Source organism: Aquarana catesbeiana, linkage group LG01 (genome assembly GCF_042186555.1).
Source record: "Aquarana catesbeiana isolate 2022-GZ linkage group LG01, ASM4218655v1, whole genome shotgun sequence".
In the NCBI taxonomy this organism is placed as follows: domain Eukaryota; kingdom Metazoa; phylum Chordata; class Amphibia; order Anura; family Ranidae; genus Aquarana; species Aquarana catesbeiana.
In genome coordinates, this window is record NC_133324.1 from 893,083,878 (window position 1) to 893,108,521 (window position 24,644).

General features: G+C 42.0%; 1 protein-coding gene across 2 annotated transcripts in view; it reads left to right on the plus strand.

The window, feature by feature from the left end:
- The window catches only part of NELFA (negative elongation factor complex member A), a 49,327-nt gene extending 32,543 nt beyond the window's left edge, over positions 1–16,784 (plus strand). For both annotated transcript variants that reach the window (XM_073610920.1, XM_073610919.1), the window contains exons 4-11: positions 1,078–1,167; positions 3,649–3,779; positions 6,901–6,970; positions 9,485–9,573; positions 9,749–9,860; positions 13,062–13,327; positions 15,094–15,193; positions 16,184–16,784. In XM_073610920.1, coding sequence (XP_073467021.1) covers positions 1,078–1,167; positions 3,649–3,779; positions 6,901–6,970; positions 9,485–9,573; positions 9,749–9,860; positions 13,062–13,327; positions 15,094–15,193; positions 16,184–16,368 — 1,043 coding nt within the window. In that variant the 3' untranslated portion in view covers positions 16,369–16,784. The remainder of the gene's footprint in view (positions 1–1,077; positions 1,168–3,648; positions 3,780–6,900; positions 6,971–9,484; positions 9,574–9,748; positions 9,861–13,061; positions 13,328–15,093; positions 15,194–16,183) is intronic.
- Positions 16,785–24,644: the final 7,860 nt, after the last annotated feature.

Genomic DNA, 24,644 nt, shown 5'->3' on the forward strand with positions numbered 1-24,644 from the left:
CTAAGGGATTGTCGCAGGCTGTCATCAAGAGTCCATCTATGCCCACCCTGTCCTCCCCAGCTGCACCATCCGTAAAAGCCATACTACAGCATCTATAAATAAAACCGGATCTGTAAATGAAGGTGGCAGAGTTTTCAATCATCTACCCATCTGCAATCCTCTACCCGTCTATCCCGCTGCAGTATGGTTTCTAGGCATGAAACGGCTGGGTGGAAAAGGGTGGGCATAGTTGAGCTCTCTGGATGAGAACCTGTGACAGCCCCTTGGTTATATTATCCCCTGCCGCTTCAGAAGATTGTGGGGGATGGGAGCAGGACGGAGGAAGATTGCTAAAAGAGGAGGAATTGGTACAATGGACACATTCTACTGACTAAGTTATGTTCCTTGTGCTGATTTTTCTGTTCTTGCTTTTGGTTGCACTGTTGTTTTAATGAAAGGTCAATAAAAAGAAAACAAATAAGGCTGGGTTCACATATGCTGCAGCTTACAGCATGGGGTCAGGTGCATCCCTGTTCACTGATTCAGGTGCGACTCGGGTCCAAACTTTTGCCTGAATTCGCACCTGAATCGGAACTAAAGACGTATAGGGCCCTTTTTAAATGCGGATCGCGTTTGCCCCAGAGTTGTGTGAACCAGCTCCATTGAAAGCCAGTCACTCTCTCCTGTCATGCAAATTGAATGCGGGGAAAGCCACATCCAATTTACATATGTGTGAACCCAGCCTAAAGGAGAAGTATAGCCAAAGCTATTTTGATTGTACTTCTATAGATCACAGGAGTGCAGTTCTTTCTGCACTCCTGTGACCTGTTTTCAGCCGACAGCGGGCTAAAGCCTGCTGTTGGCTGACGTCACTCACCTGGTCCAGGCTCGGCAAAGATCCTTGAAGGGGTTAATATGCCTTCATTCTAATAAAGACTGTTTAGGTGACCATTGTGTACATTATTAGATTCGCATGTGTGGCACCAGTTTTTCTCTAACTAGACAGTGTTGCATTTTTTTTTTATTCTGCTTTGCAAAGTTTGATAGTTGAGCAATGAAGACTTGTCAAATGTTTTGCTTTTGCTTTTGCTTTTTCAGCTACAGAAACTGCACAGCAGCTTAAGAAGACTGCCGGAGTTCCATTTCATGCAAAAGGAAGAGGTCTAGTAAAAAAAATGGACACAACTAGTGAGTATGTTGGGTTCCTAAAGTACCTACAGAAGGTAGATGAATTATGAAAAGATCTGTCATCTTTTCTACAATAATTAACAGATAACACGGTAATCTAGGAACATTTTAAAAGGAGCTCCAGGTCCCCTCCAAAAAAAAAAAAAAAAGGGCCAGCACCTACAAATACTGTAGCTGCTGACTTTTAATATAAGGAAACGTACCTGTCTAGGGATCCAGCAATGTCCGAACTAGGGATTGATCAATATCGTGTTTTTTTTTTTTTTTTTTTGGTTTTTTTTTTTTTGGGTGCCGCTACAATACCGATATTTTGGTCACATCTCAGGCCGATAGCCAATTATTCTGTACATTTAAAAAAAAAATAATAATTTTTTTTACACTTTTTTTTTTTTTCACTGTTATTGCTGTCACAAAGATTGTAAAATCCCTTGTGACAGTAATAGGCAGTGACAGGTACTCTTTATGGAGGCATCGGGGGTCTACAAGACTCCAAACCCCTCCTCCTGCACTTGAAAGTATTCAAAACGTCAAGATCTGCGTTTTTGGATACCTTATAATATTTAAAACTGGTGCCTTTAAGATGCCAGTAATCCGGGAAGTGATGTCATGACATCACTTCTGGGTTACTAGATCCAAGGATCGGCTTTGTTCGGGTCTTCGGCCAGCCGGCGAAAGAGCCAGCTGGTTGCTCAGGCCTCTCAGTGGGATGCGAGAGCCGGGGGGGGGGAGACTTTGTCCCCTCCGGCTGCTTGTAATAACAGCTGAGAGTTTGCTGAGCCGCATCACCCCGGTAAAACCCCTTCAAGCAATATCAAGTACGTTTGTGCCCGGTACTTCAAAAAAAGTGAATATCGGCCTCACCGATAATCTGTCCATCCTTAGTCCGAACTAATTCTTTAAACTGCTTTGGGTGCAGGTATCAGCATCTTAAGTAAGGGAAACAAAGTGGGAGCAGGTACCTGCTCCCCCCCCAAAAAAAGTGAAAAATGTGGGAGGGTGCAAACAAGTGGGAACTTCCACTTCTGAATGGAGCCTTACTTTAAGGTTCTTAATGATTTTCCATTAGGACACCCTTGGTATTTGGGAATACATCAGCCACTTTTTTTGCTCTTCTCAAGCAAGCCCCAAGTCATTGTCTGTGAATGGAGTTTTGATGAAGCAGTGACTGCGCTGAAGGTCAGATATCTGCAGATGCTGGTTTTGCGGTCTTTAACCACTTCAGCCCCTGAAGATTTTACCCCCTTCCTGACCAGAGCGCTTTTTACAAATTGGCACTGCATCGCTTTAACTGAGAATTGCGCAGTCATGCAAACCTGTACCCAAACAAACTTTTTTCCCCACAAATAGAGCTTTCGTGCACGCAATCACGCCCGCCGGCCACGCGCATCAGGGTGCTTCGGTGTGCAGCACGCCTCTGGCGGCTCTTTGAGGGAACAACGTACCCATACTCTGTTTTGCGCAGCGGTGTCATTCTGCCAACGTACATCAGCGTGAGCCGGTCGGCAAGTGGTTTAAAAAGCATTCAGTTGCCAATGAAAACGTGGCATTGGTCATTTTTGTTTAAATTTAGGGAAGCTTAAGATAAAACCCCAGTCTAAACAATCCTTTGTCAGGTTTTTGTTGCAAAGTTTTCCCATTTAGGCGATAACTGTATCTCACTTCTGTGAATACTAAAGAAAATTGTAGTTGAGTGGAAATCTCCTGTATGAGGACACCTGTTTGATGACCCTCGTCAGAGGTAGGATTCTTTACTGGATATAAAGGCAGTGGCTCAAAAGACTTTTCAGAGGTCCTAACCCTTCCCTGCTCTTTCCAGAATAGAAGTCAATGTGAAACAAATTTCATTTCAGAGCACTAAATGGACACACATATATTCTCTAATGGAACACCTTATTTTGGCACAACCTCCCCAGGCATCAGCACATTTTACTCTTATGCCCTGTACACACGGTCGGACATTGATCGGACATTCCAACAACAAAATTCATGGATTTTTTCTGACGGATGTTGGCTCAAACTTGTCTTGCATACACACGGTCACACAAAGTTGTCGGAAAATCCGATCGTTCTGAACGCGGTGACGTAAAACACGTACGTCAGGACTATAAACGGGGCAGCAGCCAATAGCTTTCGTCTCTTAATTTATTCTGAGCATGCGTGGCACTTTGTTCGTTGGATTTGTGTACAAACGATCGGAATTTCCGACAATGGATTTTGTTGTTGAAAAATTTTATAGCAAGCTCTCAAACTTTGTTTACAAATTCCAATGGAAAATGTGTGATGGAGCCCACACACGGTCGTAATTTCCGACAACAAGGTCCTATCACACATTTTCAATCAGAAAATCCTATCGTGTGTACAGGGCACACTTCTCTTCCTTTTTTTTTTTTTCCTTTATGTGAATCTTAGTAGGATTAAAAATTGTCCACATGTACTACTCCTTAAATAAAACTTCCATTTTATAAACTTTTTTTTTTACAGCTCCTCTCAAAGGTATACCAAAGCAGGCACCCTTTAGAAGTCCCACAACCCCCAGTGTGTTCAGCCCAACTGCCAACAGAACCCCCATTGCACCTTCCAGGACGCCGCTTCGTAGAGAGAGAGGAGTAAAGGTGGGTGAATGTCCTGAATGAGTTACTATTACCCTGTTATAGGGAAGAGGGGGAAACGTGTGTGTGATTTATTTTATTTATTTATTTATATATATATATATATATATATATATAATATTGGGACATCGACACAATTCTAATCTTTTTGGCTCTATACACCACCACAAATGAATTTGAAATGAAACGAACAAGATGTGCTTTAACTGCAGACTTTCAGCTTTAATTTGAGGGTATTTACATCCAAATCAGGTGAACGGTGTAGGAATTACAACAGTTTGTATATGTGCCTCCCACTTTTTAAGGGACCAAAAGTAATGGGACAGATTAACTATCATCCATCAAACTTTCACTTTTTAATACTTGGGTGCAAATCCTTTGCAGTCAATTACAGCCTGAAGTCTGGAACGCATAGACATCACCAGACGCTGGGTTTCATCCCTGGTGATGCTCTGCCAGGCCTCTACTGCAACTGTCTTCAGTTCCTGCTTGTTCTTGGGGCATTTTCCCTTCAGCTTTGTCTTCAGCAAGTGAAATGCATGCTCAATCGGATTCAGATCAGATGATTGACTTGGCCATTGCATAACATTCCACTTCTTTCCCTTAAACTCTTTGGCTGCTTTCGCAGTATGCTTCGGGTCATTGTCCATCTGCACTGTGAAGCGCCATCCAGTGAGTTCTGAAGCATTTTGCTGAATATGAGCAGAAAATATTGCCCGAAACACTTCAGAATTCATCCTGCTGCTTTTGTCAGCAGTCACATCAATACAAGAGAACCAGTTCCATTGGCAGCCATACATGCCCACGCCATGACACTACCACCACCATGCTTCACTGATGAGGTGGTATGCTTTGGATCATGAGCAGTTCCTTTCCTTCTCCATACTCTTCTGTTCCCATCACTCTGGTACAAGTCGATCTTGGTCTCATCTGTCCATAGGATGTTGTTCCAGAACTGTGAAGGCTTGTTTAGATGTTGTTTGGCAAGCTTTAATCAGGCCTTCCTGTTTGAGGCTCACCAATGATTTACATCTTGTGGTGAACCCTCTGTATTCACTCTGGTGAAGTCTTCTCTTGATTGTTGACTTTGACACACATACACTTACCTCCTGGAGAGTGTTCTTGATCTGGCCAACTGTTCTGAAGGGTGTTTTCTTCACCAGGGAAAGATTTCTTCGGTCATCCACCACAGTTGTTTTCCGTGGTCTTCCGTGTTTTTTGGTGTTGCTGAGCTCACCGGTGCATTCTTTCTTTTTAAGGATGTTCCAAACAGTTGATTTGGCCACACCTAATGTTTGTTTTAATCGTTTGTTTCATTTCAAATTCATTGTGGTGGTGTATAGAGCCAAAAAGATTAGAATTGTTTATGTCCCAATATTTATGGACCTGACTGTGTGTGTGTGTGTGTGTGTGTGTGTGTGTGTGTGTGTGTGTATATATATATATATCTATATCTTATGCGCACACACACAAATAATTATTTGATCCCCTGAAGTTTGCCTGCTTACAAAGAAATGAATGGTCTATAATTGTTATCATAAGTGTATTTGAAATGGAAACGAAATATCAACCAAAAATCCAGAAAAACACATAATATAAATTTTAGTTGCAGTTCAGTTAGTAAAATAAGTATTTGATCCCCTACCAACCAACAAGATTTCTGGCTCCCACAGACTGGCTACAGTATGTGGTACAGAGATTAGTCCTGTCAATTTAGAAGGTGCTCCTAATGACAACTTGTTATGTGTATAAAAGACACCTGGACACAGAATCTTTCTTCCATTCAAACCTCACCATCATGGGCAAGACCAAAGAGCTGTAAAAGCAAGTCAGACAGGATTGTAGACCTGCACAAGGCTACAATGGACTACAAGACCATCAGCAAAAAGCTTGGTGGTAAGGAGACAACTGTTGGCACGATTATTCACAAATGGAAGAAATACAAAATAACCGTCAAACGCCCTTGGTCTGGAGCTTCATTCAAGATTTTGCCTCATGGGGTAAGGATGATAATGAGAAAAGTGAGGGACCAGCCCAGGACTACACAGGAGGAGCTTGTGAATGATCTCAAGGCAGTTGGGACCACAGTCACCAAACAAACCATTGGTAACACAATACGCCACCATGGATTGAAATCCTGCAGCGCCCGCAAGGTCCCCCTTCTCATGAAGGCATATGTACAGGCCCATCTGAAGTTTGCCAATGATCTAAATGATTCAGAGAAGGATTGGGAGAAAGTGTTGTGGTCAGAGAGCAAAATTGAGCTATTTGGCATTAGCTTGACTCACCGTATTTGGATGTAGAAAAATGCTGGCTATGACCCTAAGAACACAATCCCTACAGTAAAGCACGGAGGTGGAAACATGCTTTGGGGGCTGTTTCTCTGCTAAAGGTACAGGCAGACTTTGTCGCATTGAGGGGCCAGTGGACGAGACCATGTATTGTAAAATCTTGGATGAGAACCTTCTTCCCTCCAGAACACTGAAGAGGGGTCATGGATGGGTCTTCCAGAATGGCGATGACCCAAACATACCACCAAGGCAATAAAGGAGTGGCTCAAGAAGAAGCACATTAAGGTCATGGAGAGGCCTTGTCAGTCTCCAGACCTTTATCCTATAGAAAATTTATGGAGGGAGCTGAAACTTCGAGTTGCCAAGAGACAGCCAAGAAACCTTAAGGATTTATAGAAGATCTGTAAAGAGTGGATCAAAATCCCTCTTGAGATGTGTGCAAACCTGGTAACCAACTACAAGAAAAGTCTTACCTCTGTGCTTGCCAACAAGGGTTTCTCCACCAAGTACTGAGTCATGTTTTGCTTGGGGGTCAAATACTTATTTTACTCACTGAACTGCAACTCAATTTAAAACATTCATATCTTTTTTTTTTTTTTATGGATTTTTGGTTGATATTCTGTCTCTATCTTTAAAAATACACCTATGATAACAATTATTAGACCCTTTGTTTCTTTTGTAGGTGAGCCAACTTACAAAATCTGCAGGGAATCAAATTATTTTTCACACTGTAGTCTGTACGGCTTCAGAACGGGCTATTTAGTTCTGCCCCCTGCTATTTACTGCAAGTACAAGTGGCACATCAAAAGTTGAATGCACATGTTTGCTTACAGCTCTTGGATATATCTGAATTGGACATGGTGGGAGCAGGGCGAGAGGCCAAGAGGAGAAGAAAGACTGTTGGTGAGTACTAATTTTATTATCGCTGATCAAAAGTCTCAGATGTTACCCATAGGGTTTGTCGTTTGGTCCTATGGTACCTTGTGATTCTAGAATGTTCATCTCCCATGTAATCTTATGCCTGTGGCTAAGCTTATGGTGGCAGTTTGAGGATCAGTCTTCTTTTGAAACACTTTGTTGGTAATTTTTTTTTTTTTTTTTTTTTTTTTATGGGGTCATACGCTGTAGTGTACTTTTTTTATTTGCCATAAATGAATTTTTAGAGCCATTGCTATTTTGATGCAAATGGTCAGTGTCTATTTCAGGACAACCTACAGTTGTGGCCAAAAGTTTTGAGAATGACAGATATATTCATTTTCAGTGTCTGCTGCCTCAGTTGAATGTTAAGAGTGATCAGATTGATTAATTGCAAAGTCCCTCTTTGCCATGAAAATTAACTTCATTCCAAGAAAAACCTTTCCACTGCATTTCAGTCCTGCCACAAAAGGACCAGCTGACATGTCAGTGATTTCTCTTGTTAACATAGGTGTCAGTGTTGACGAGGAAAAGGCTGAAAATTGCCCTGTAATGCTGATTGAGTTAGAATAACAGACTACAAGCTTTAAAAGGAGGGTGATGCTTGAAATCATTGTTCTTCCTCTGTTAACCATGGATTACCTGCAAGGAAACCTGGGCAGTCATCATTGCTTTATGCCCTTTTCACATGATAAGCCTGCTCGGATTCGCCTGTCCGTTTTTTTTTTTTTTTTTTTTTGTTTTTTTTCAGGCGTATCTGAGCGGGCCACCCATTGACTTCTATGGGCAGGCGGATGTCAGCGGAGATGTGTCCGCTGACACCCGCTTGCCATTCGCCTAGAATTGCTCAAAACAGACGTATGGCGATACCTTCACCATCCGTCGATCGGATGAAAACTAACAGGTGGATCCGTTTTCGTCCGATCTGCCATAGATGACAGCGAGGTTCTGATGGGTCTGTCCCTGCACAGTGAGCAGAGACAAACCTGTCATCCGCCGGCTCTGCAGGGATCAACAGAGCGATCTCCCACTGAGCTGGCAGTGTCCGCTGAGCGGATCCGTCCTGTGCGAATGGGGCCTTACACAAAAATGGATTCGCAGGCAAGGATATTGCTGCTACTAAGATTGCACCTAAATCAACTATTTATCGGATCATCAAGAACTTCAAGGAGAGAGGTTCAGTTGTTGTGAAGAAGGCTTCAGGGTGCCGAAGAAAGTCCAGCAAGTGCCAGGACCATCTCCTGCAGTTTATTCAGCTGCGGGATCCAGGCACCACCAGTGCAGAGCTGTGTTCAGGAATGGCAGCAGGCTATTGTGGGTGCATTTGCATGCACGGTGAGGCAAAGACTTTTGGAGGATGACCTGGTGTCAAGGGCAGCAAAGGAGCCACTTCTTTCCAGGAAAAACTTCAGGAAACGACTGATATTCTGCAAAAGGTACAGGGATTGGACTGCTGAGGACTGGGGTAAAGTAATTTTCTTTAATGAATCCCCTTTCTGATTGGGGCATCCGGGAAGAAAAGGTGAGTGCTACCATCAGTCCTGTCTCATGCCAACAGGAAAGCATTGTGAGACCATTCGTGTGTGGTGTTGCTTCTCAGCCAAGGGAGTGGGCTCACTCACAATTTTGTCTAAGAACACAGCCATGAATTAAGAATGGTACCAAAACATCCTCCGAGAACAACTTCTCCCAACCATCCAATAACAGTTAGGTGAGGAACAATGCCTTTTCCAGCATGATGGAGCACCTTACCATAAGGCAGAACTGACATCTAAGTGGCTTGGGGAACAAAACGTTGACATTTTGGGTCCATGGCCAGGAAACTCCCCAGACCTTAATCCCATTGAGAACTTGTGGTCAATCCTCAAGCGGCGGGTGAACCAAAAAAAAAAAACACAAATTCTGACAAACTCCAAGCATTGATTATGCAAGAATGGGCTGCCATCAGTCAGGATGTGGCCTAGAAATTGATTGACAGAATGCCAAGACGAATTGCAGAGGTCTAGAAAAAGATGGGTCATCACTGCAAATATTGACTCTTTGCATAAACTTCATGTAATTGTCAATAAAACCCTTTGACACTTATGGAATGCTTGTAATTATACTTTAGTATACCATACCATGGTAACACCTGACAAAAAAAAATCTAAAAACACTCAAGCAGCAGACTTTGTGAAAATTTTACATTTGTATCATTCTCAACATTTTTTGACCAAGGCTGTACATATTCTGGTACAACATCAGTTTTCGCTCTATTTCTCCTCTTCCTCATGTTTGGATTTTATTGCTGCTCATGTCCCTGTTGGAAAGATTTACCCTCTGTACCTATTTTACCAAAGATTAAAAGTAGTGAAAGTGTCTTCAAGGCAGACGGCAGGATTTTTTTTTTCATTATTCCAGCAGTGTGTTTGCTACTTGAGTCCTCCTAAATGCCAAATCCTTGCATGCATTGGTTCTTATGAGTTGTTAAATCCCTGACCTTTCTATTTTTTTTTTTAACAGAAACCGATGTTACAGAAAAGCCTCAGAAAGAAGAGACTGTTGTGGAAAGCGCCACCCCGGATTATGCTGCTGGTCTGGTGTCTACACAAGTGCGTTGGTTTCTCTTGATGCAATACCATTGTGATAAGTGACAGAGGTTTTATGTGATTTGCAAGTTGTCTTTCACTTGTAATGATGCTGGCCTGGGGTTAGCTTTTACATTAAATTTTAAAGTTTTTGGGTAGAGGAGGATAAAATGTATACTAAACTGTATGTTCATTGCAGAAACTTGGCACGCTGAACAGCGAAAGTGCACTGCCCTCTACCAGTTACTTGCCAGCCACTCCCAGTGTGGTACCATCTTCCTCCTATATTCCAGCATCTGAGACCCCACAAGGTACGCACATTTTATCATATTTTGAAGCCAACTCTGATATTAAGAGTAATTAAAATTATATTCTTTATGGAGGATCTTGGCTGAAATAAGCCTGGAAGTTTAATGAACTAATTAAAGCAAAACATTACGCAACATGGCATTTTAGAGTTTTCATAAACTTTATTGTAGATTCCAAATTGTTTTTGTTCAGGATATATTAAGTGAAGGCTTTTCCTTTTTTGGATTGCCCTCATTTTTCAAAATGAGAACTGACTAAAAAAAATTGCGCAGAGCTTTTCAATCAGTGTAACAGACTAGCTGTCTGCCCTCATTGATGACTCGTTATTTTGGAAACTGGCTTTACTTGGGTAGTGGGGGTTTTCTCCTTTTTTTTTTTTTTTTTTTCCTAACAGATTCCTCCAGGAGGGTGTGTGGGGAGGTAGGCAGCACATGCAAAGCCCTCCTCGGTGAGGTTTGTAGGAGTGGGTACTGACAAAAAGAATACTCGCTTCACCCAACTCTATTACAGGCTTGGGGGAGGAAGAGAATTTGCGGTTTTTCGCATTTTATATAAAAAAAAAATACCGCTATGTACCTGATTTCAGAGCGCCCCTCGGCGCTCACGGGACTGGCTGCATCTCTTATCTCGATCTGACAGTTACAGCGTGATGTACCGAGAATCCCCCGCTTACGTCAGTCAGGAGGAGAGGTGGAGAAAGGAGCCGGTCACATGAACGGTGCTTTGAAATAAGCTAAAGAACCACACACACTGGGCACCTATCATTATCAACCAGAGAGGATTGTATGGCAATTCAACAGTAATCTTAGCAGCAGGAGAGGGGGGGGGGGGGGGAGTGGGCACTGGTACGAGTTGACAGGCAGGGAGGGGGGAGAGGAGGATAGTGGCGGATGATGGAGACACGTAAACTGCCCACGGTGTCAGGGCTCAGCAGCCATGATAAACTGTGGTCAGTTTACAGGGGGGAGGGCAGAACCAGGCAGGATCAGCCCAAGTATTTTAGGTGATTGAAAGGGCCAAACTACACAGCACAAGCACTGTGCTGTTATGCATGCTTTAAAGAAACAGGATCCCCTTTGTTAAAAAAAAGAAAAAAGCTTTAACTTGGGCTCAGTTCACACCTAAACTGGCCGCGGATCGCACAGCAATGTTGTTTGTCCCTGTTCTCTGTTTCAGGGACAAATCAGGGCAGAATCTTTGCCTGAATTCGTCCCTGAAACGGAGGCAAAGACTCACAGCGTTTCTGTGCAGTGCGATCCGAAGCCGCCCCGGAGACATGTGAACCGACTCCATAGAGAGCCGGTCATATTCTCCTGCTATGCAAATTGAATGTGGAGAAACCTGCATCCAATTCGCATAGGTGTGAACCCAGCCTAAAGGTTTAGGAGATAGGTTTCACTATTGTAGGTTATTGAGAATTGGACTCAGCCAGTCCCCCACCCTGCTACTGAGACAGCATCCTGAGCTAGCTAAGAGCTGAGCTTGCAGTCAGGTATGACACATTTTTCCTCAAACATCCAAAAGGTAAGAAGAAAAAAAAATATATAGGTATGCTGTGTTAATGAGAACACACAATCGTATAGTGGGGTTTTTCTAAAAATTTGAAAAAAAACATACCTGCTGTGCAGTGGTTTTGCACATAGCAGCCCCTATCCTCTTCTCTTCTTCTCGGGTCCCCCGCTGGTGCTTCTTGCTCCTCTGCCTTGACCATTGCCCCCCAATAGCAAGCCGCTTGCTTATGGGGCACTGGTACGTGCTCGCTCCTGAGCCCTGCTCTCTGCATCCATAAGATGCACAGAGCTGTAGCTCAGCCCCCCCGCTCTCCTCATTGGTTCCCTGGCTGTGATTGATGCTGCTTTCCCATCCAATGAGAAGCAGTCCTGGGACAACCGAGGCTCCCGTGCACATCACTGGATCATGAGGGGGCTCAGGTAAGTATTGGGGGCGGTGGGAGCAGCACAGTTTTTTTTTTTTTTTTTTTTTTTTGTTTTTTTTTTGTTTTCTTTTTTTTTTTAACCTTCATGCATAGAATGCATGAAGGTAAAAAAAACTTGTCGGCCTTTACAACCACTTTAAAGCAAAATTGAAGTTTTAGATGCTGCTGTCGACAGGTTTTTGTTTGCCACCACTGCTTTTCTCCCATGCAGTCATTGAGAATGCAGTAGCAGCCTGAATAATCAAATGCCAACTGTTAATGAGAGATGAATGATCTCAGGAGGGCCTTAAACTGATCCCAAATGGAAACGAGCTGAAATTTGTCCATCGACACAAATCCCCCTTAATCCACTTGTCTAATTCTAATTCTAGATCTAGTCTAATTTGTAGAATGATTCCTGTGTGCTGCAGATTAAGGAATGGCTAACACATGGTTTAGAGCAGTGATGGCGAATGTTTTCACCCCAGATATTTTGGAACTAAATTTCCCATGATGCTCATGCACTCTGCAGTGTAGTTGAGCATCATTGGAAATGTAGTTCCAATACATCTGGGGTACCAAGGTTTGCCATCATTGGTTTAGAGTCTTATGCCCTGTACACACGGTCGGACATTGATCGGACATTCCGACAACAAAATCCATGGATTTTTTCCGACGGATGTTGGCTCAAACTTGTTTTGCGTACACATGGTCACACAAAGTTGTCGGAAAATCTGATCGTTCTTAACGCGGTGATGTAAAGCGCGTACGTCAGGACTGTAAACGGGGCAGTAGCCAATAGCGTTCATCTCCTAATTTATTCTGAGCATGCGTGGCACTTTGTGCGTCGGATTTGTGTACACACGATCGGAATTTCCGACAATAGATTTTGTTGTCGGAAAATTTTATAGCCTGCTCTCAAACTTTGTGTGTCGGAAATTCCGATGGAAAATGTGTGATGGAGCCTACACACGGTTGGAATTTCCGACAACAAGGTCCTATCACACATTTTCCGTCGGAAAAAATCCGACCGTGTGTACAGGGCATAAGAATGTTGGCTGAATTGAGGAAAAGATCAGGTCTGTAATGGTATAGTGAGGTCGACAGTAGTTGGCATTGTTTGACCTGACAATCTCTGTGGTATCCGTAGAGCAGTTTATTAAACAATTGGTACACCTTCCAACAAGTCTGTGGAAGGTTTCATAAGATGGTCAGATAGGGAATAGGAAGGAAGCACAGGCACGGTTTGGTTTTGAGGTTAAATTGATTTATCTTTCTATTTGCACAGCTGGTTCAGTTCGGGAAGCATTACAAACCACAAGACAAGCAGAGGAACCTGTACCTCCCAACAACACTCTTGCCACACAGTTCAAACAACGGACGCCGATGTATCACAGCAACCCCAATACTCCAGCCGCTACCCCAACTCCTGCAGCCACCCCTACCTCTCCACTGACACCTGCTGTAACACAGGTGGTAACACCTGCAGCACAGGCACCTCAGATCACTACCATACAGACACAGCCTCCGCCCAGGAAAAGCTTGTCTCTTACAGTAAGTCTTGTATCTTTATCTGAGAACATCTGTGCTGACAAAACGAATGCATGAGATGGTTCAGAGCTTTCTCTAGTGCTGTTGGCTGCAAGATCACTGAAGACGGCATGGGCGTCTTTAGCATATGATAACAGCTGGACTATATTTTGAGCAGAGGTTTTCGCATCAGATGTTGTGTGACATAGTTTGGCATCAGAAATTATCTCAATCTTACAGTAGTTTTAATGGCTCCTACCTTCAGGTGATTGGCCGCTGGCAAAAATCTTGCTTGGGGTTGCCCCTAGAGTGCACAGATATAACCCCCCCCCCCATTCTTGAAGCTTCTATTAAGATCTGACCACTTCCTGCCTATTACTAAACCTTGTAGATTTTTGGTTGATTGCTCTGTCTGTACCTTGGACATTTAACCACTTAAGCCCGGACCATTTGGCTAGCCAAAGACCAGAGCACTTTTTGCGATTCGGCACTGCGTCGCTTTAACTGACAATTGTGCGGTCGTGCGACGTGGTTCCCAAACAAAATTGACTTCCTTTTTTCCCCACAAATAGAGCTTTCTTTTGGTGGTATTTGATCACCTCTGCGGTTTTTATTTTTTGCGCTAAAACAAAAAAGAGCGACAATTTTGAAAAAATAGCAATATATTTTACTTTTTGCTATAATAAATATCCCCCAAAAATATATTTAAAAAAAAAAAAAACATTTTTTCCTCAGTTTAGGCCGAGACTTATTCTTCTACATATTTTTGTTAAAAAAAAATCGCAATAAGCATTTGATTGGTTAGCGCAAAAGTTATAGCATCTACAAAATAGGGGATAGTTTTATGGCATTTTTAGGTTTTTTATTTTTTATTTTTTTTCTGCGACATTATGGCGGCACGACCGCAGGGCAGCAAATTTTAAAGGGACAAACCTGTACGCCCATTTGCCTGTCCGTGCAATTCTGTTGACGTATATGTACATGCGGTCAGCAAGTGGTTAAAGCTACATCTAGATAGTAGAAAAGAAAGTGTCAAATTTTAAGCAAATTTAAGATTTGTGTGTGTGTATATATGTATGTATGCATACATATAAAGAGCACCTCCCTGCCTGCTCGCAGCCCTGTGTGCCAGGATTACTGACTCCTGCGCATGCGTAGGAGTTGCATCATTCTGAGCCGGCCAGTCAAGATGCCAGAAGACTGGCGCTCGGGAAGGCTATGCTAGTGAGGGGCCTGGACTATTGGAAAGGAGGTAAGTTTTAGCACTTATGTGCTTATGTTGAGAAATGTTCAAGACAAAATGGCAGGGGTAGCCGCAATAAGTGAATAACTCGCCAATCCTCTGTAGAACTTCATAGTGTGCTAAGAACTGCAGATTATGTTATAAAAGTCAGGAACTGGTGCCAGCATACAGGAAAATCCTGTCTTGCCTTATCCACAATGCCGGGCTACAAAGACCAGGCTTCACCCGTGATACTGGCCATACCCACAGGGGTACGTCAGGGTCTGGGAACAAGACCATGGTCCTAGACCTGAATGGCAGCCTGCGGTTAACTACACGTTACTTAACATGCCAAGATGTGTGCCTAACACAGAATCCAGTGCCTGAAGCAAACATTACAGGCTGGCCCCACGATTGCTTGATTCTCATTTTGTTCATTTATGTATCTGGCTGGATTTTACTGCATGATCTGTTTTAATTGTATGAAAATGTTACTGTGATTTTTAAATGCAACAAATTTTTGCTGCAACATGTTTATGTAATCTTCTTTTTTATTTATTTTTAACAGCGGGAACAGATGTTTGCAGCTCAAGAAATGTTCAAGACTGCAAACAAGCTTACAAGGCCAGAGAAGGCTCTAATACTGGGATTTATGGCGGGTTCAAGAGGTAGGTTACAGAGCCCTGATATACCAGCAGTCTTAGTGAATGGCAGATCATATTGCAGGAAACTGCTAATATTTGGTATCTCAGATGGCTATTTATCTAGTAAGAGCACCTTGGTGACCTGTAAAGGTGCTGTCATTGGACAGGGAGCTGTGCTTAGCCCTGAAGCACAAGATGACTTGTGCTTAAGTTGTGTTTTTTTTTCTAATTTATTTGTTTTAATATTGCAATTGTCTCTGTAAAAAACAGAACCGTGTGCAAATAGATTTTTTGAAAATGAAAGGATATTTTAAAAACGGACTTTCGGTCAGAATTTTAATCTTGCATTTGGATTGCCAAAAAGAAAACTTTAAAAGTATGACATGTATGTTTGTGCAGCTTTAATAAATAAAAACCAGGATCAGATTGGTGCTAAGAAGAAGTGACTTTTGACTAACAAAGTAATAATGGTGCCTGTTTTTAAAGGATAAAGTACACCTTTGGGAACATGTTACATGTTACCAATATTTTTGATCGATTTGGGAAGGGTTTCAACCCCATGTCAGGTTTTATTGCTATCTGTGTCCCCACTGATTTATCCTCGCCATTGGTCCTATTGACCATTGTTTTCTTTACATAAAGCAATGGGAACTGTTTTTCAGGAAGGGGAGGTCCTATCCTAAAGACAACTGCAAGAGGTGATAACCTCCTTGTTTTAGAGTTTTCTTTTAACATCCTGCTGTGTGTATAGGACAAGAAGCTAAACACAATCTCCGCATAAGGACACAAAAAAATAAACTGATGGGAGTCTTTACCATTCCCAACTCTAATCTATCTAAAAAAAGAAGGGGGGAAACTGCAAGGCCTGCTTTTAACCTAGGAAAGGGTTGTAATCTGTAAAATTGTATTGATTGTTTTTGAGGCCAGTTTAGATGAAGAAGAGTTGTGTATGCATTTTTAGTTTCCAGGCTCTTGGTTTATTTCTTTCTCATATAAATGTCTTGGTTTGTGCAGAAAATCCGTGCCCAGAGCAGGGTGATGTCATCCAGATCAAACTCAGCGAGTACACGGAAGTCATCCAGAAAGGAGATGGAACAGGCAGCACCACCATGATGGTGGATACGGTTTTTGAAATGAACTATTCTACTGGAAAGTGGACCAAGCTAAAAAAATACAAGCCCCTAACGAACGTCTCTTAGAGAAGACCGCAGGCTTGGAACTGTGGACCAAAAACTCAGACTTGTAGATGGGCGTCAGTACAACAATCAGACATCTCCCTGGATGGACGCATTGTCTGCCATGACTGGAATCCAGGATGGGATATATCAGTGGTGACCACACTTAATCTATTCCTCAAACTCAGCAGGGTCCGGACACAGAAACGCGCTCCGTTTTGTATCACCAATTTTAAAACGAGCTATACAATCAGGAGCAGATTGTCCAGTCTCATTGTCTTCACCTTTTTCTCATGAAAATCCTGTGGATCCACCTTCATTTTCTAGGTTTTGAGAAATGGCAGTGTACAATTTTCAGCATTACTTCTTTTTTTTTTTTTTTTTTATCTGCAGTATTTGCAATGTAAATTTTGTCTTCTAAAGTATTGAATATAGATCAGGGTCTTGGTTTAATCTTGGTTTAATTTTCCTGTAACTTTAGATTTGAGCGAATCGGTTTTAAAGGTTCACACGCAGATTAGAGAAATTAACTCTGCACAGTGTGGGGAATTTGTCAAAAATGGAGCAGCTGTCCTTACCAACCAATCGGCTTCTTGCATTTTCAGAGCTTAACTGAACAAGCTGAAGATGGAAGCTGATTGGTTTCTGTGCACAGCTGCTCCATTTTTGATAAATTCCCACCAGTGACTCTTGATTCATTGGTCTGCTTCTGTATGTTCACACCAGTTTCCTCAACTGCAGCAGACTAAACTATTAAAGCAGAACTAAAGACATCTATACTCTCCACCTTCTAGCGATTTTGTGGACCGCGATCCACTCGCTGGCATGAAAATCTTTATACAGATGTCTTTTCAATCGGCTCTTGAGTGCTGCCATCGCCATTCCTTGTAAGAAAAATCGGCAGTGAAGCCTTTCGGCTTCACAGCCGGTTCCCGACTGCGCATGCGCCGAACACGCTGCGCTTTCTGAATGGCCAAGGAGAGGGGGCAAATTTCCTGCGGTGAGGTCACCCGGAAGTGGGGACGGGTACCTGTCAAAAACAAGTAACTGCTCCCCCCCCTCTCCTCCGAAAGGTGCTTTTGAATGGAACTCCGCTTTAACTCCCGTGCATGCCCATCTCGGTGTACATTCTACAAAGGCATATAAGCAGGGATGTAAGAAGCATCAGAGTAGGTAAGGGTTAGAAATCTGGGGTTTTTTATTACTTTTTTTTTCCCCCACTTTCTGTTCTGGTGACTGACGGAAGTGTGGAAAATACTCCCTAGTTGGGTACACAGAAATGGGTCTTAAAGTGTATCTAAACCAAAGAACACAAATGTAATATATTGTAGCTCGCCAGTGCTTAGATGTGACAACTGCATTTGTTTTTCTTTTCTTAGGATGTTTTTTTTTTTTTTTCCCTTTTTAATTTTACCAAGTAATCCTGTCAATTTGATTCCTGTCCTGGGGGGGGGGCGGCAACAATCACTAAACTGTATCTATAAAAGAACCTCTGTGTCACCCTGGGCTGCTTGCTCCTAATTTGGTCTTCAGAACACCTTCCTTTCTCATCTTTTACTTAGAGGGGGGTTATATGTAGTCCAGGGCTTGCCAAGTCCGGATTGTCATTTTGACTGAAACCTGGCAACTTGGTCAGCAGGGGGGCCCAGCCAAGTGTAGTTACTGTATACTGAAATTCTCCTCGAAAGCGGGCACAAGTGAGGACAGGGTTGTATAGGATGAACCAAAGCTGGTCATACACTAGTAGATTTACTAATGATCCTTCGTATGAACATTCATACAAAAAATCTTAAATACATTATGATGACTTGATGAATGTTGTTCAAAAGTACTTTAAAATTTTGTTTGATTTTGGCATGAATGTATTTTTCGGAAAGGAAACCACATTCACTGTTAGAAATGTGTTTGTTTTGAGAAGTTCCATTCTGCATGTTTTTGACCGCAAAAAATTTAACAAACGTTCCTGGAAACAAATGTTTTCTACCAATCTTCTAGTGTTTGGCTAGCTTGAGAAATGCACAGAACAGCCCCTTCTATTGGCTACCACAGAAACTTTCAGTATCCTGTATAGGGCGCATAGTAGAGCTGCACGATTAATCGTTAAAAAAAATCACGATCTCGCTTCAACCCCGCTCACATCTCTATGAAGAATTTCAGGATTCATTCATGTAACAAAGTGTAGAGAGTTCTCTGCTCACTCAGCTGTCAAAAGAAAAAAATCGGGCCAAGTTTTTCACAACATTGTTTGAGCTGGTAGAGAACTATAAATAGTTATAAATGTAAATAGGCAAAAATGAAAAACGCCTGTAAACGAAGTTGTCTAAACGTGAGTTACCGCGTTTAGAAGCACTTGGCATGCCTCTAAACTCGGTGTCTGAACTCATTTTTTTGCTTTCCAAAAAAAGGCCTCTAAACTCAACTGCCTAAAAAACGTCATTAAATGAACCTGTGTACATGTACACATAAGACCCCTTTCACACTGGGGCGTTTTTCAGGTGCTTTAGCGTTAAAAAAAAAGCGCCTGAAAGAAGCCTCATCTGCAATCCCAATGTGAAAGCCCGAGTGCTTTCACACTGGGGCGCTGCGCTGGCAGGGCGTCAAAAAAAAGTCCTGCAAGCAGCTTCTTTGCAGCGCTTTCCTGTTTTTGTCACCGGGCTGGGTGTGCCGATGGCCCGAGCCCTTTCACACTGCAAGCGCCCGAAATACGCCTGAAAAAACGCCCCAGTGTGAAAAGGGTCTCAAGCGGCGCTTTACCAGCGTTTTTTGGGCGCTGGCAGTGTGAAAGGGCTCGGGCTTTCACATTGGGATTGCAGATGAGGCTTCTTTCAGGCTCTTTACAGGCGCTTTTTTTAACGCTAAAGCACCTGAAAAACGCCCGAAAAACGCCCCAGTGTGAAAGGGGTCTAAGATGATAACATTGGATGAGTTCAGGGGCAGCTGAAAAAAAACATCCAACTGCCTCTGAATGTCTGTTTACCAGCAGTAGTGTACATGAGGCCTTAAAGTCTAAACCTTTTTTTCTGACACTTGTTTCTTACAAAGTTAAAATCAGTATTTATTTATTTTTTTGCTAGAAAATTACTTGAAACCCCCAAACATAATATAAATAAATTTTATATACATATATACACACACAGGGCCTAGAGAATAAAATGGTTGTTGCAATGTTTTAGGTCGCGCAGCCTTTCAGACTAAATTTTTTGGGGGAAAAAATACACTTTACTGAATACAAAAAAAACTACAGTAAAGTTAGTTATTTATTATTATTTTATATTTTTTTTTGTAATGTGAAAGATGTTACACCGTGAGAATCTTAGTCTTTATTCTAAGCAAAAAAATTGTGATTCTTATTTTAGCCAGAATCATGCAGCTCTAGCGCATAGCAAGGAATATTTTACCTTTTGCGAGTGTGGTGGGTGGAGAGAGGAGACTATGGAGAGAATGGTGGAGTCTATTGGACTTGGTAAGGATGAAGGCTTGGAGAAGCTAGGCCCAAAGGAGTTAATGCTTCCTGCTACTGCAATCAGAGCCTCAGTGACCTGGGATCATACACATAGCATTCCTGCAGATGGTATTAGCTGTGCTGGCCATAAACATCTATGTACCCATCAGTACAACATCTGTATAGTGTTCCTGTGCAGTTTTATACATCTGTTGGTTTTATTTATATCCATATTGAAGGATTTGTAATGAAGTGTAGCTTATAACGCTACTTTTTTGTTTGTTTTGTTTTAAAGTCAATTTTTTTTTAAACTTTTGATAAAACTGTAAACGGTTGCTCCCTGGTGATGGGGTTCCTAGGTGTTTTAATCTGGCTTCTGGTTCTGGGTGAGATTTATCCAGGCCTACCATAGTCCACAAAAGTGAACTGGGTATGGCTGATGACTGCTTGGCTTTGGATTTCAGTAAAGCACAGGAAGTTATCTCACTTCTGGCAGGATAAAGGGGCATCTTTGCATACTTCCATCATTTCTAAAGAGACAAAACATGGGGAAATTGGGCATGGATTTATTCTCCCAGCCATTAACATTTCCCAGTTCGGTCCAAAAGTAGAAACTCAAAAATTGGCTGTTAAACTGATCCGTATTGTCATTGATTAGGATTACTAGGGACACTGAAAATCTCCTTTTGGTGTTGAGATCACACCATGTAGTAGCGGATATTCTAATGCAACAGCTCCTGGATTTTGCTGGTATAGGAGTCTGCAATTAGATTTCACCTGCATTCTGCCACTTGCTACTGAATCTGGTGAACTGCTGAGGGTTAAAAAGAACCAATAAGGGAAATGCGCAGCCCTTGGTACTGTACTTATTCTGGTGCAGTCTTTAATGCTCCCTTCTGCTCAGAAGGTTTTGTACACAATTACAAATTAGGCAAATTCCAGCAAACATTTATTATACTGCAGCTTACCAATTCGTAGGTGTGACAGCTGCATTCAATTCATAGGCTTTCTTTCCTTCATTTTCACCTGGTGATCTGGCCAGCAAGTCTGTTTTTCAACAGAACAAGCTGTCCTGCAAATGTATCAGTTACAGGGCTGAAACAAATCATTCGTTACTGACGGGGGTACTTGCAATGATCAGCTTTTATTTATTCATGTAAAAAAATCTTCATCCAAAAAAAAAAGTGTATGTGTGTGTGTGTGTGTATATGTTGATATATGTTGAGATTATATATATATATATATATATATATATATATATATATATATATATATATATATATTGTGTGTGTGTGTATATATATATTTTCTCTCTGAGCTGGCGTTTGGCTTCAATTCGTTTATCTAAGTTTCACTTCTGAAAAAAGAAAAGTGTGTGAGTGTGGCGCTGTCCCAAAGTTGCAGAAGAAATGTCTGCATATATACAGTTTTATCAAAAGTGTCACGTGTGTATTCCTTTTAAGTGAAATATGTATGGCAGTTATTACCACTCCTGTGGGTTAAAGTGACTGGTGATTTAAACACGAGAAGCATAATGAGTGCAATAAATCGCATCCAAGGTGTCTAGTGCTATATTCCCTCAAAAGGAAAAAACAGTATTAACCACTGCTAAGAGCATGAAGCGGTCTGTGTCTAAACACTAGAAAACACAAAGTTGCAATAAATACATCACACGTGACATGCAAAAAATTCTAAAGTGTCTAGTGCTAAATAAATAAATATTAAAATGTTGTTCTACAAACGTTGCAAATAACAAAGTGACGGTCTGCATTGTCCCAGGGAAAATGGCCGCCGACACACAAAAACATGGCCGCTGGAACACAAACACATACCAAATATAGCACTAGACACCTTGGATGCGATTTATTGCACTCATTATGCTTCTCATGTTTAAATCACCAGTCACTTTAACCCACAGGAGTGGTAATAACTGCCATACATATTTCACTTAAAGGAATACACACGTGACACTTTTGATAAAACTGTATATATGCAGACATTTCTTCTGCAACTTTGGGACAGCGCCACACTCACACACTTTTCTTTTTTCACTTTTTCCGCTCATTCCACCCCCTGTGGAGTCAGCGTATGTGAGGGCAGCAGTCTATCAATTTAGGAATATACTTCCCACCTAGGCTTCTAATTACACCCATTAGCGCAGACTCCCTATTTCCTCTGTAAGTTTCACTTCTCCCCCTTCTGATTAACAATGCTGCTGTGCCTCTGTGCTCCTTCATCCAGAGTGGGGGCACTCTAAGGAGGTGTGTTTTACTGGCCAGATCACCAGGTTAAAACAGCGGAAAAAAAACCTTAAAAAAAAAAAATGTATGCAGCCACCACATCTGATTGGTAAGCTGCAATATTATGTTTTTGGTTTACCACTTTACGGAAAGAAAGCTTGAGGCTGATTGGTTGCTCTGCACAATGACTCCAGTTTCTGGCCGCTCCAATCTTAGTAAATTCTCCCCTGTGTGTATTGGACACAGCCTTGCTGGTTCAATGCATGTATAAATAGCTTCATGAAGTCCAGCCTGTGTTACTAAATGGAGAGGTACCAATCAAATTTTGGGTTTTTACTTTTCCGGGAAATTCTCTTTTTAAAAATCCCCAGAGTTCTCCTTGGTTTGGTCATACAGAAGCATATTGGAGTATTAAGGTTTGCTGGTAAAGTATCTCATCAACCTTGATTCGCTCAATCTATGGCAAGAGTGCAGGATTTTTTTTTTTTTTTTCCTAATTGAGCACTGTGTGAGTATCCCTGTGCTGGACATTGGGTGCGGACACAGCTGCTGTTGCTTATTGTGCTGTAAAATATTGCAAGAATTCTCTTTTACTAGTGTGGTACAATCAGGACCTAGGTTGATGGTGATGTCTGAGGTGCTAGCGGGGGAGGAGGACCTTACACATTCGTTATTATGATGTTGCCATCATTTTTTGTCTGGACACAAGCCAGTAATGCTTTTCAAATGGTGTGTGTGAATTACAGAAGAGAAGTAACTGTAGAAACTGGATTAAAAAAAAAAAAAAAAAATCTGGTTTCTTTGGGCAACTTTTCCTCCATTTTGTGTTTTTGTAATTATTAGATCTCATTTAGAAGTGTGTGGTTTTTTTTTTTTTGTTTTTTTTTTTTTTTTTTTTTTGTTTTTTTCCTTGTGGGAAAGCTAATTAACATTCTTTAGCTTTCTTTTTCATTGAGGGACACAGCAAGTCTTTAGCTTAAAGCGGAGGTCCGCCGACAATTCAATTTTTTTTTTTTTTTAACAATTCATAAGTTAATGTAAATGTTACTTGTTTTATGAAATATATCCCCTGATGTCCGGTTTCGTACATAAAACATACTTAAAAAATTAGTAATGGCAGGTTTCATCTTGCTTGTGGGCATGTGAAGCCCACAAGCATAAACTTCCTGGCTATGGTGATGCTGCGCTACCCGCATTCGCTGTTCGTTCCCGTGCATGCTCAGTTTGTACGGCGCGGAGCGCTGTAAACTTCCAAGCTGCCATCACAACGGGCATCGTCAACGGCAATGAAGATAAACCGGTTTCCGAATTTCAAGAGAATTAGCGGCAGCCATCCGCACTGACTCCTGGGAATAAGGACACATAGCTCCCAGGAGACAGTGCGCCACAGGATATGATGACCATACCCGCGGGGATCAGACAGGAAGCAACCAAGAAAAAACAGATATACAGGTACCCCCCTCTGAAAAAAAAAAAAAAATTTCCATTTGACAATGTATGCAAGGCAAGAATGCGATGAAGGCTAACTTAAAAATTTGTGTGGACCTCCGCTTTAAAGGTTTACTAAACCCACTACCGTAAAATCGGTCTGTATATGCAGCATAGCATGCTTGTTATACTCACTGTGGAACTTAAGGGGTTAATTCTCCACATTGTGTAAAAAGGCTGTTTTGATCCTGTATGCACAGATCCTCCCCCTCCTGCACTGTCTATCTGGGGAAGGCCAGCAAACACACAGGCAGGGTAGCCAACCAGCACATGCTCAGTTGTGTCTTTTATGCTGGAGAGAACATTTCCTTGTTCTCAGAGCTAGCCAGGTGACATGATGGTAACATCACACATGTGGGCGTGTATACAGACTATAGTGAAAATCTCCTCCTACCTGAACACACAGCTCTGGACAAACTGCAGTTTATCATGTGACTGTGGTATATAGATCAGCCAAAAAGGTATATAGTGGCAGTATTTTAATGTAAAAAAGATTTTATAAGCTGTGGGCACTGTGGGGGGACAGATGAACTATTTTCATATTACTGGGTTTAGTAACGCTTTAAGGTTATACTGCTGCCAACAGGACAATTAGGCCACGAACTGTGCCAGTGTCCAATTTCTTCAGCTCTGTTGTGTAAAATGTTTGCTAGCATCCTGTTTTTTTTTTTTTTTTCTTCTTAGATTTGTGTTTTTTTGTTTTTCTGTCAAATCTCTTCTCTGCATCACTGCTAGAGGTTTGTCTCTGTAGCTCTCCAGTCCCCTTTGTCTGCTAAGATTTTTACCAAAGTCTTTGACCCAGCTGATCCAGTAATTGGCTGACTTTGTAGAGGCCACAAGCATGCTTTAGTGCCCTCTCCTGCAGATTCTACATCTAATTTGCCAGTGGCTTTTGAGCCATCAGCCACAGATACTAAGACTCTGAGCCGCTCAAGTCCTTGACTTGATAGGCCTACCCCTAAGAAGTCCGAGACTAGTGCTATTACGCCCACATTAAGAAAGATTGTTTCGGCTCTTATTGATGCAGTGCTCACCACTCCACAACTAGGGCAGTGGTGGGTGCATTGTGGGCACATGGGTGCAGCCCCCCATCTATTACTTTTTGAAGCACCTGATTAGAGCCAGAGGCT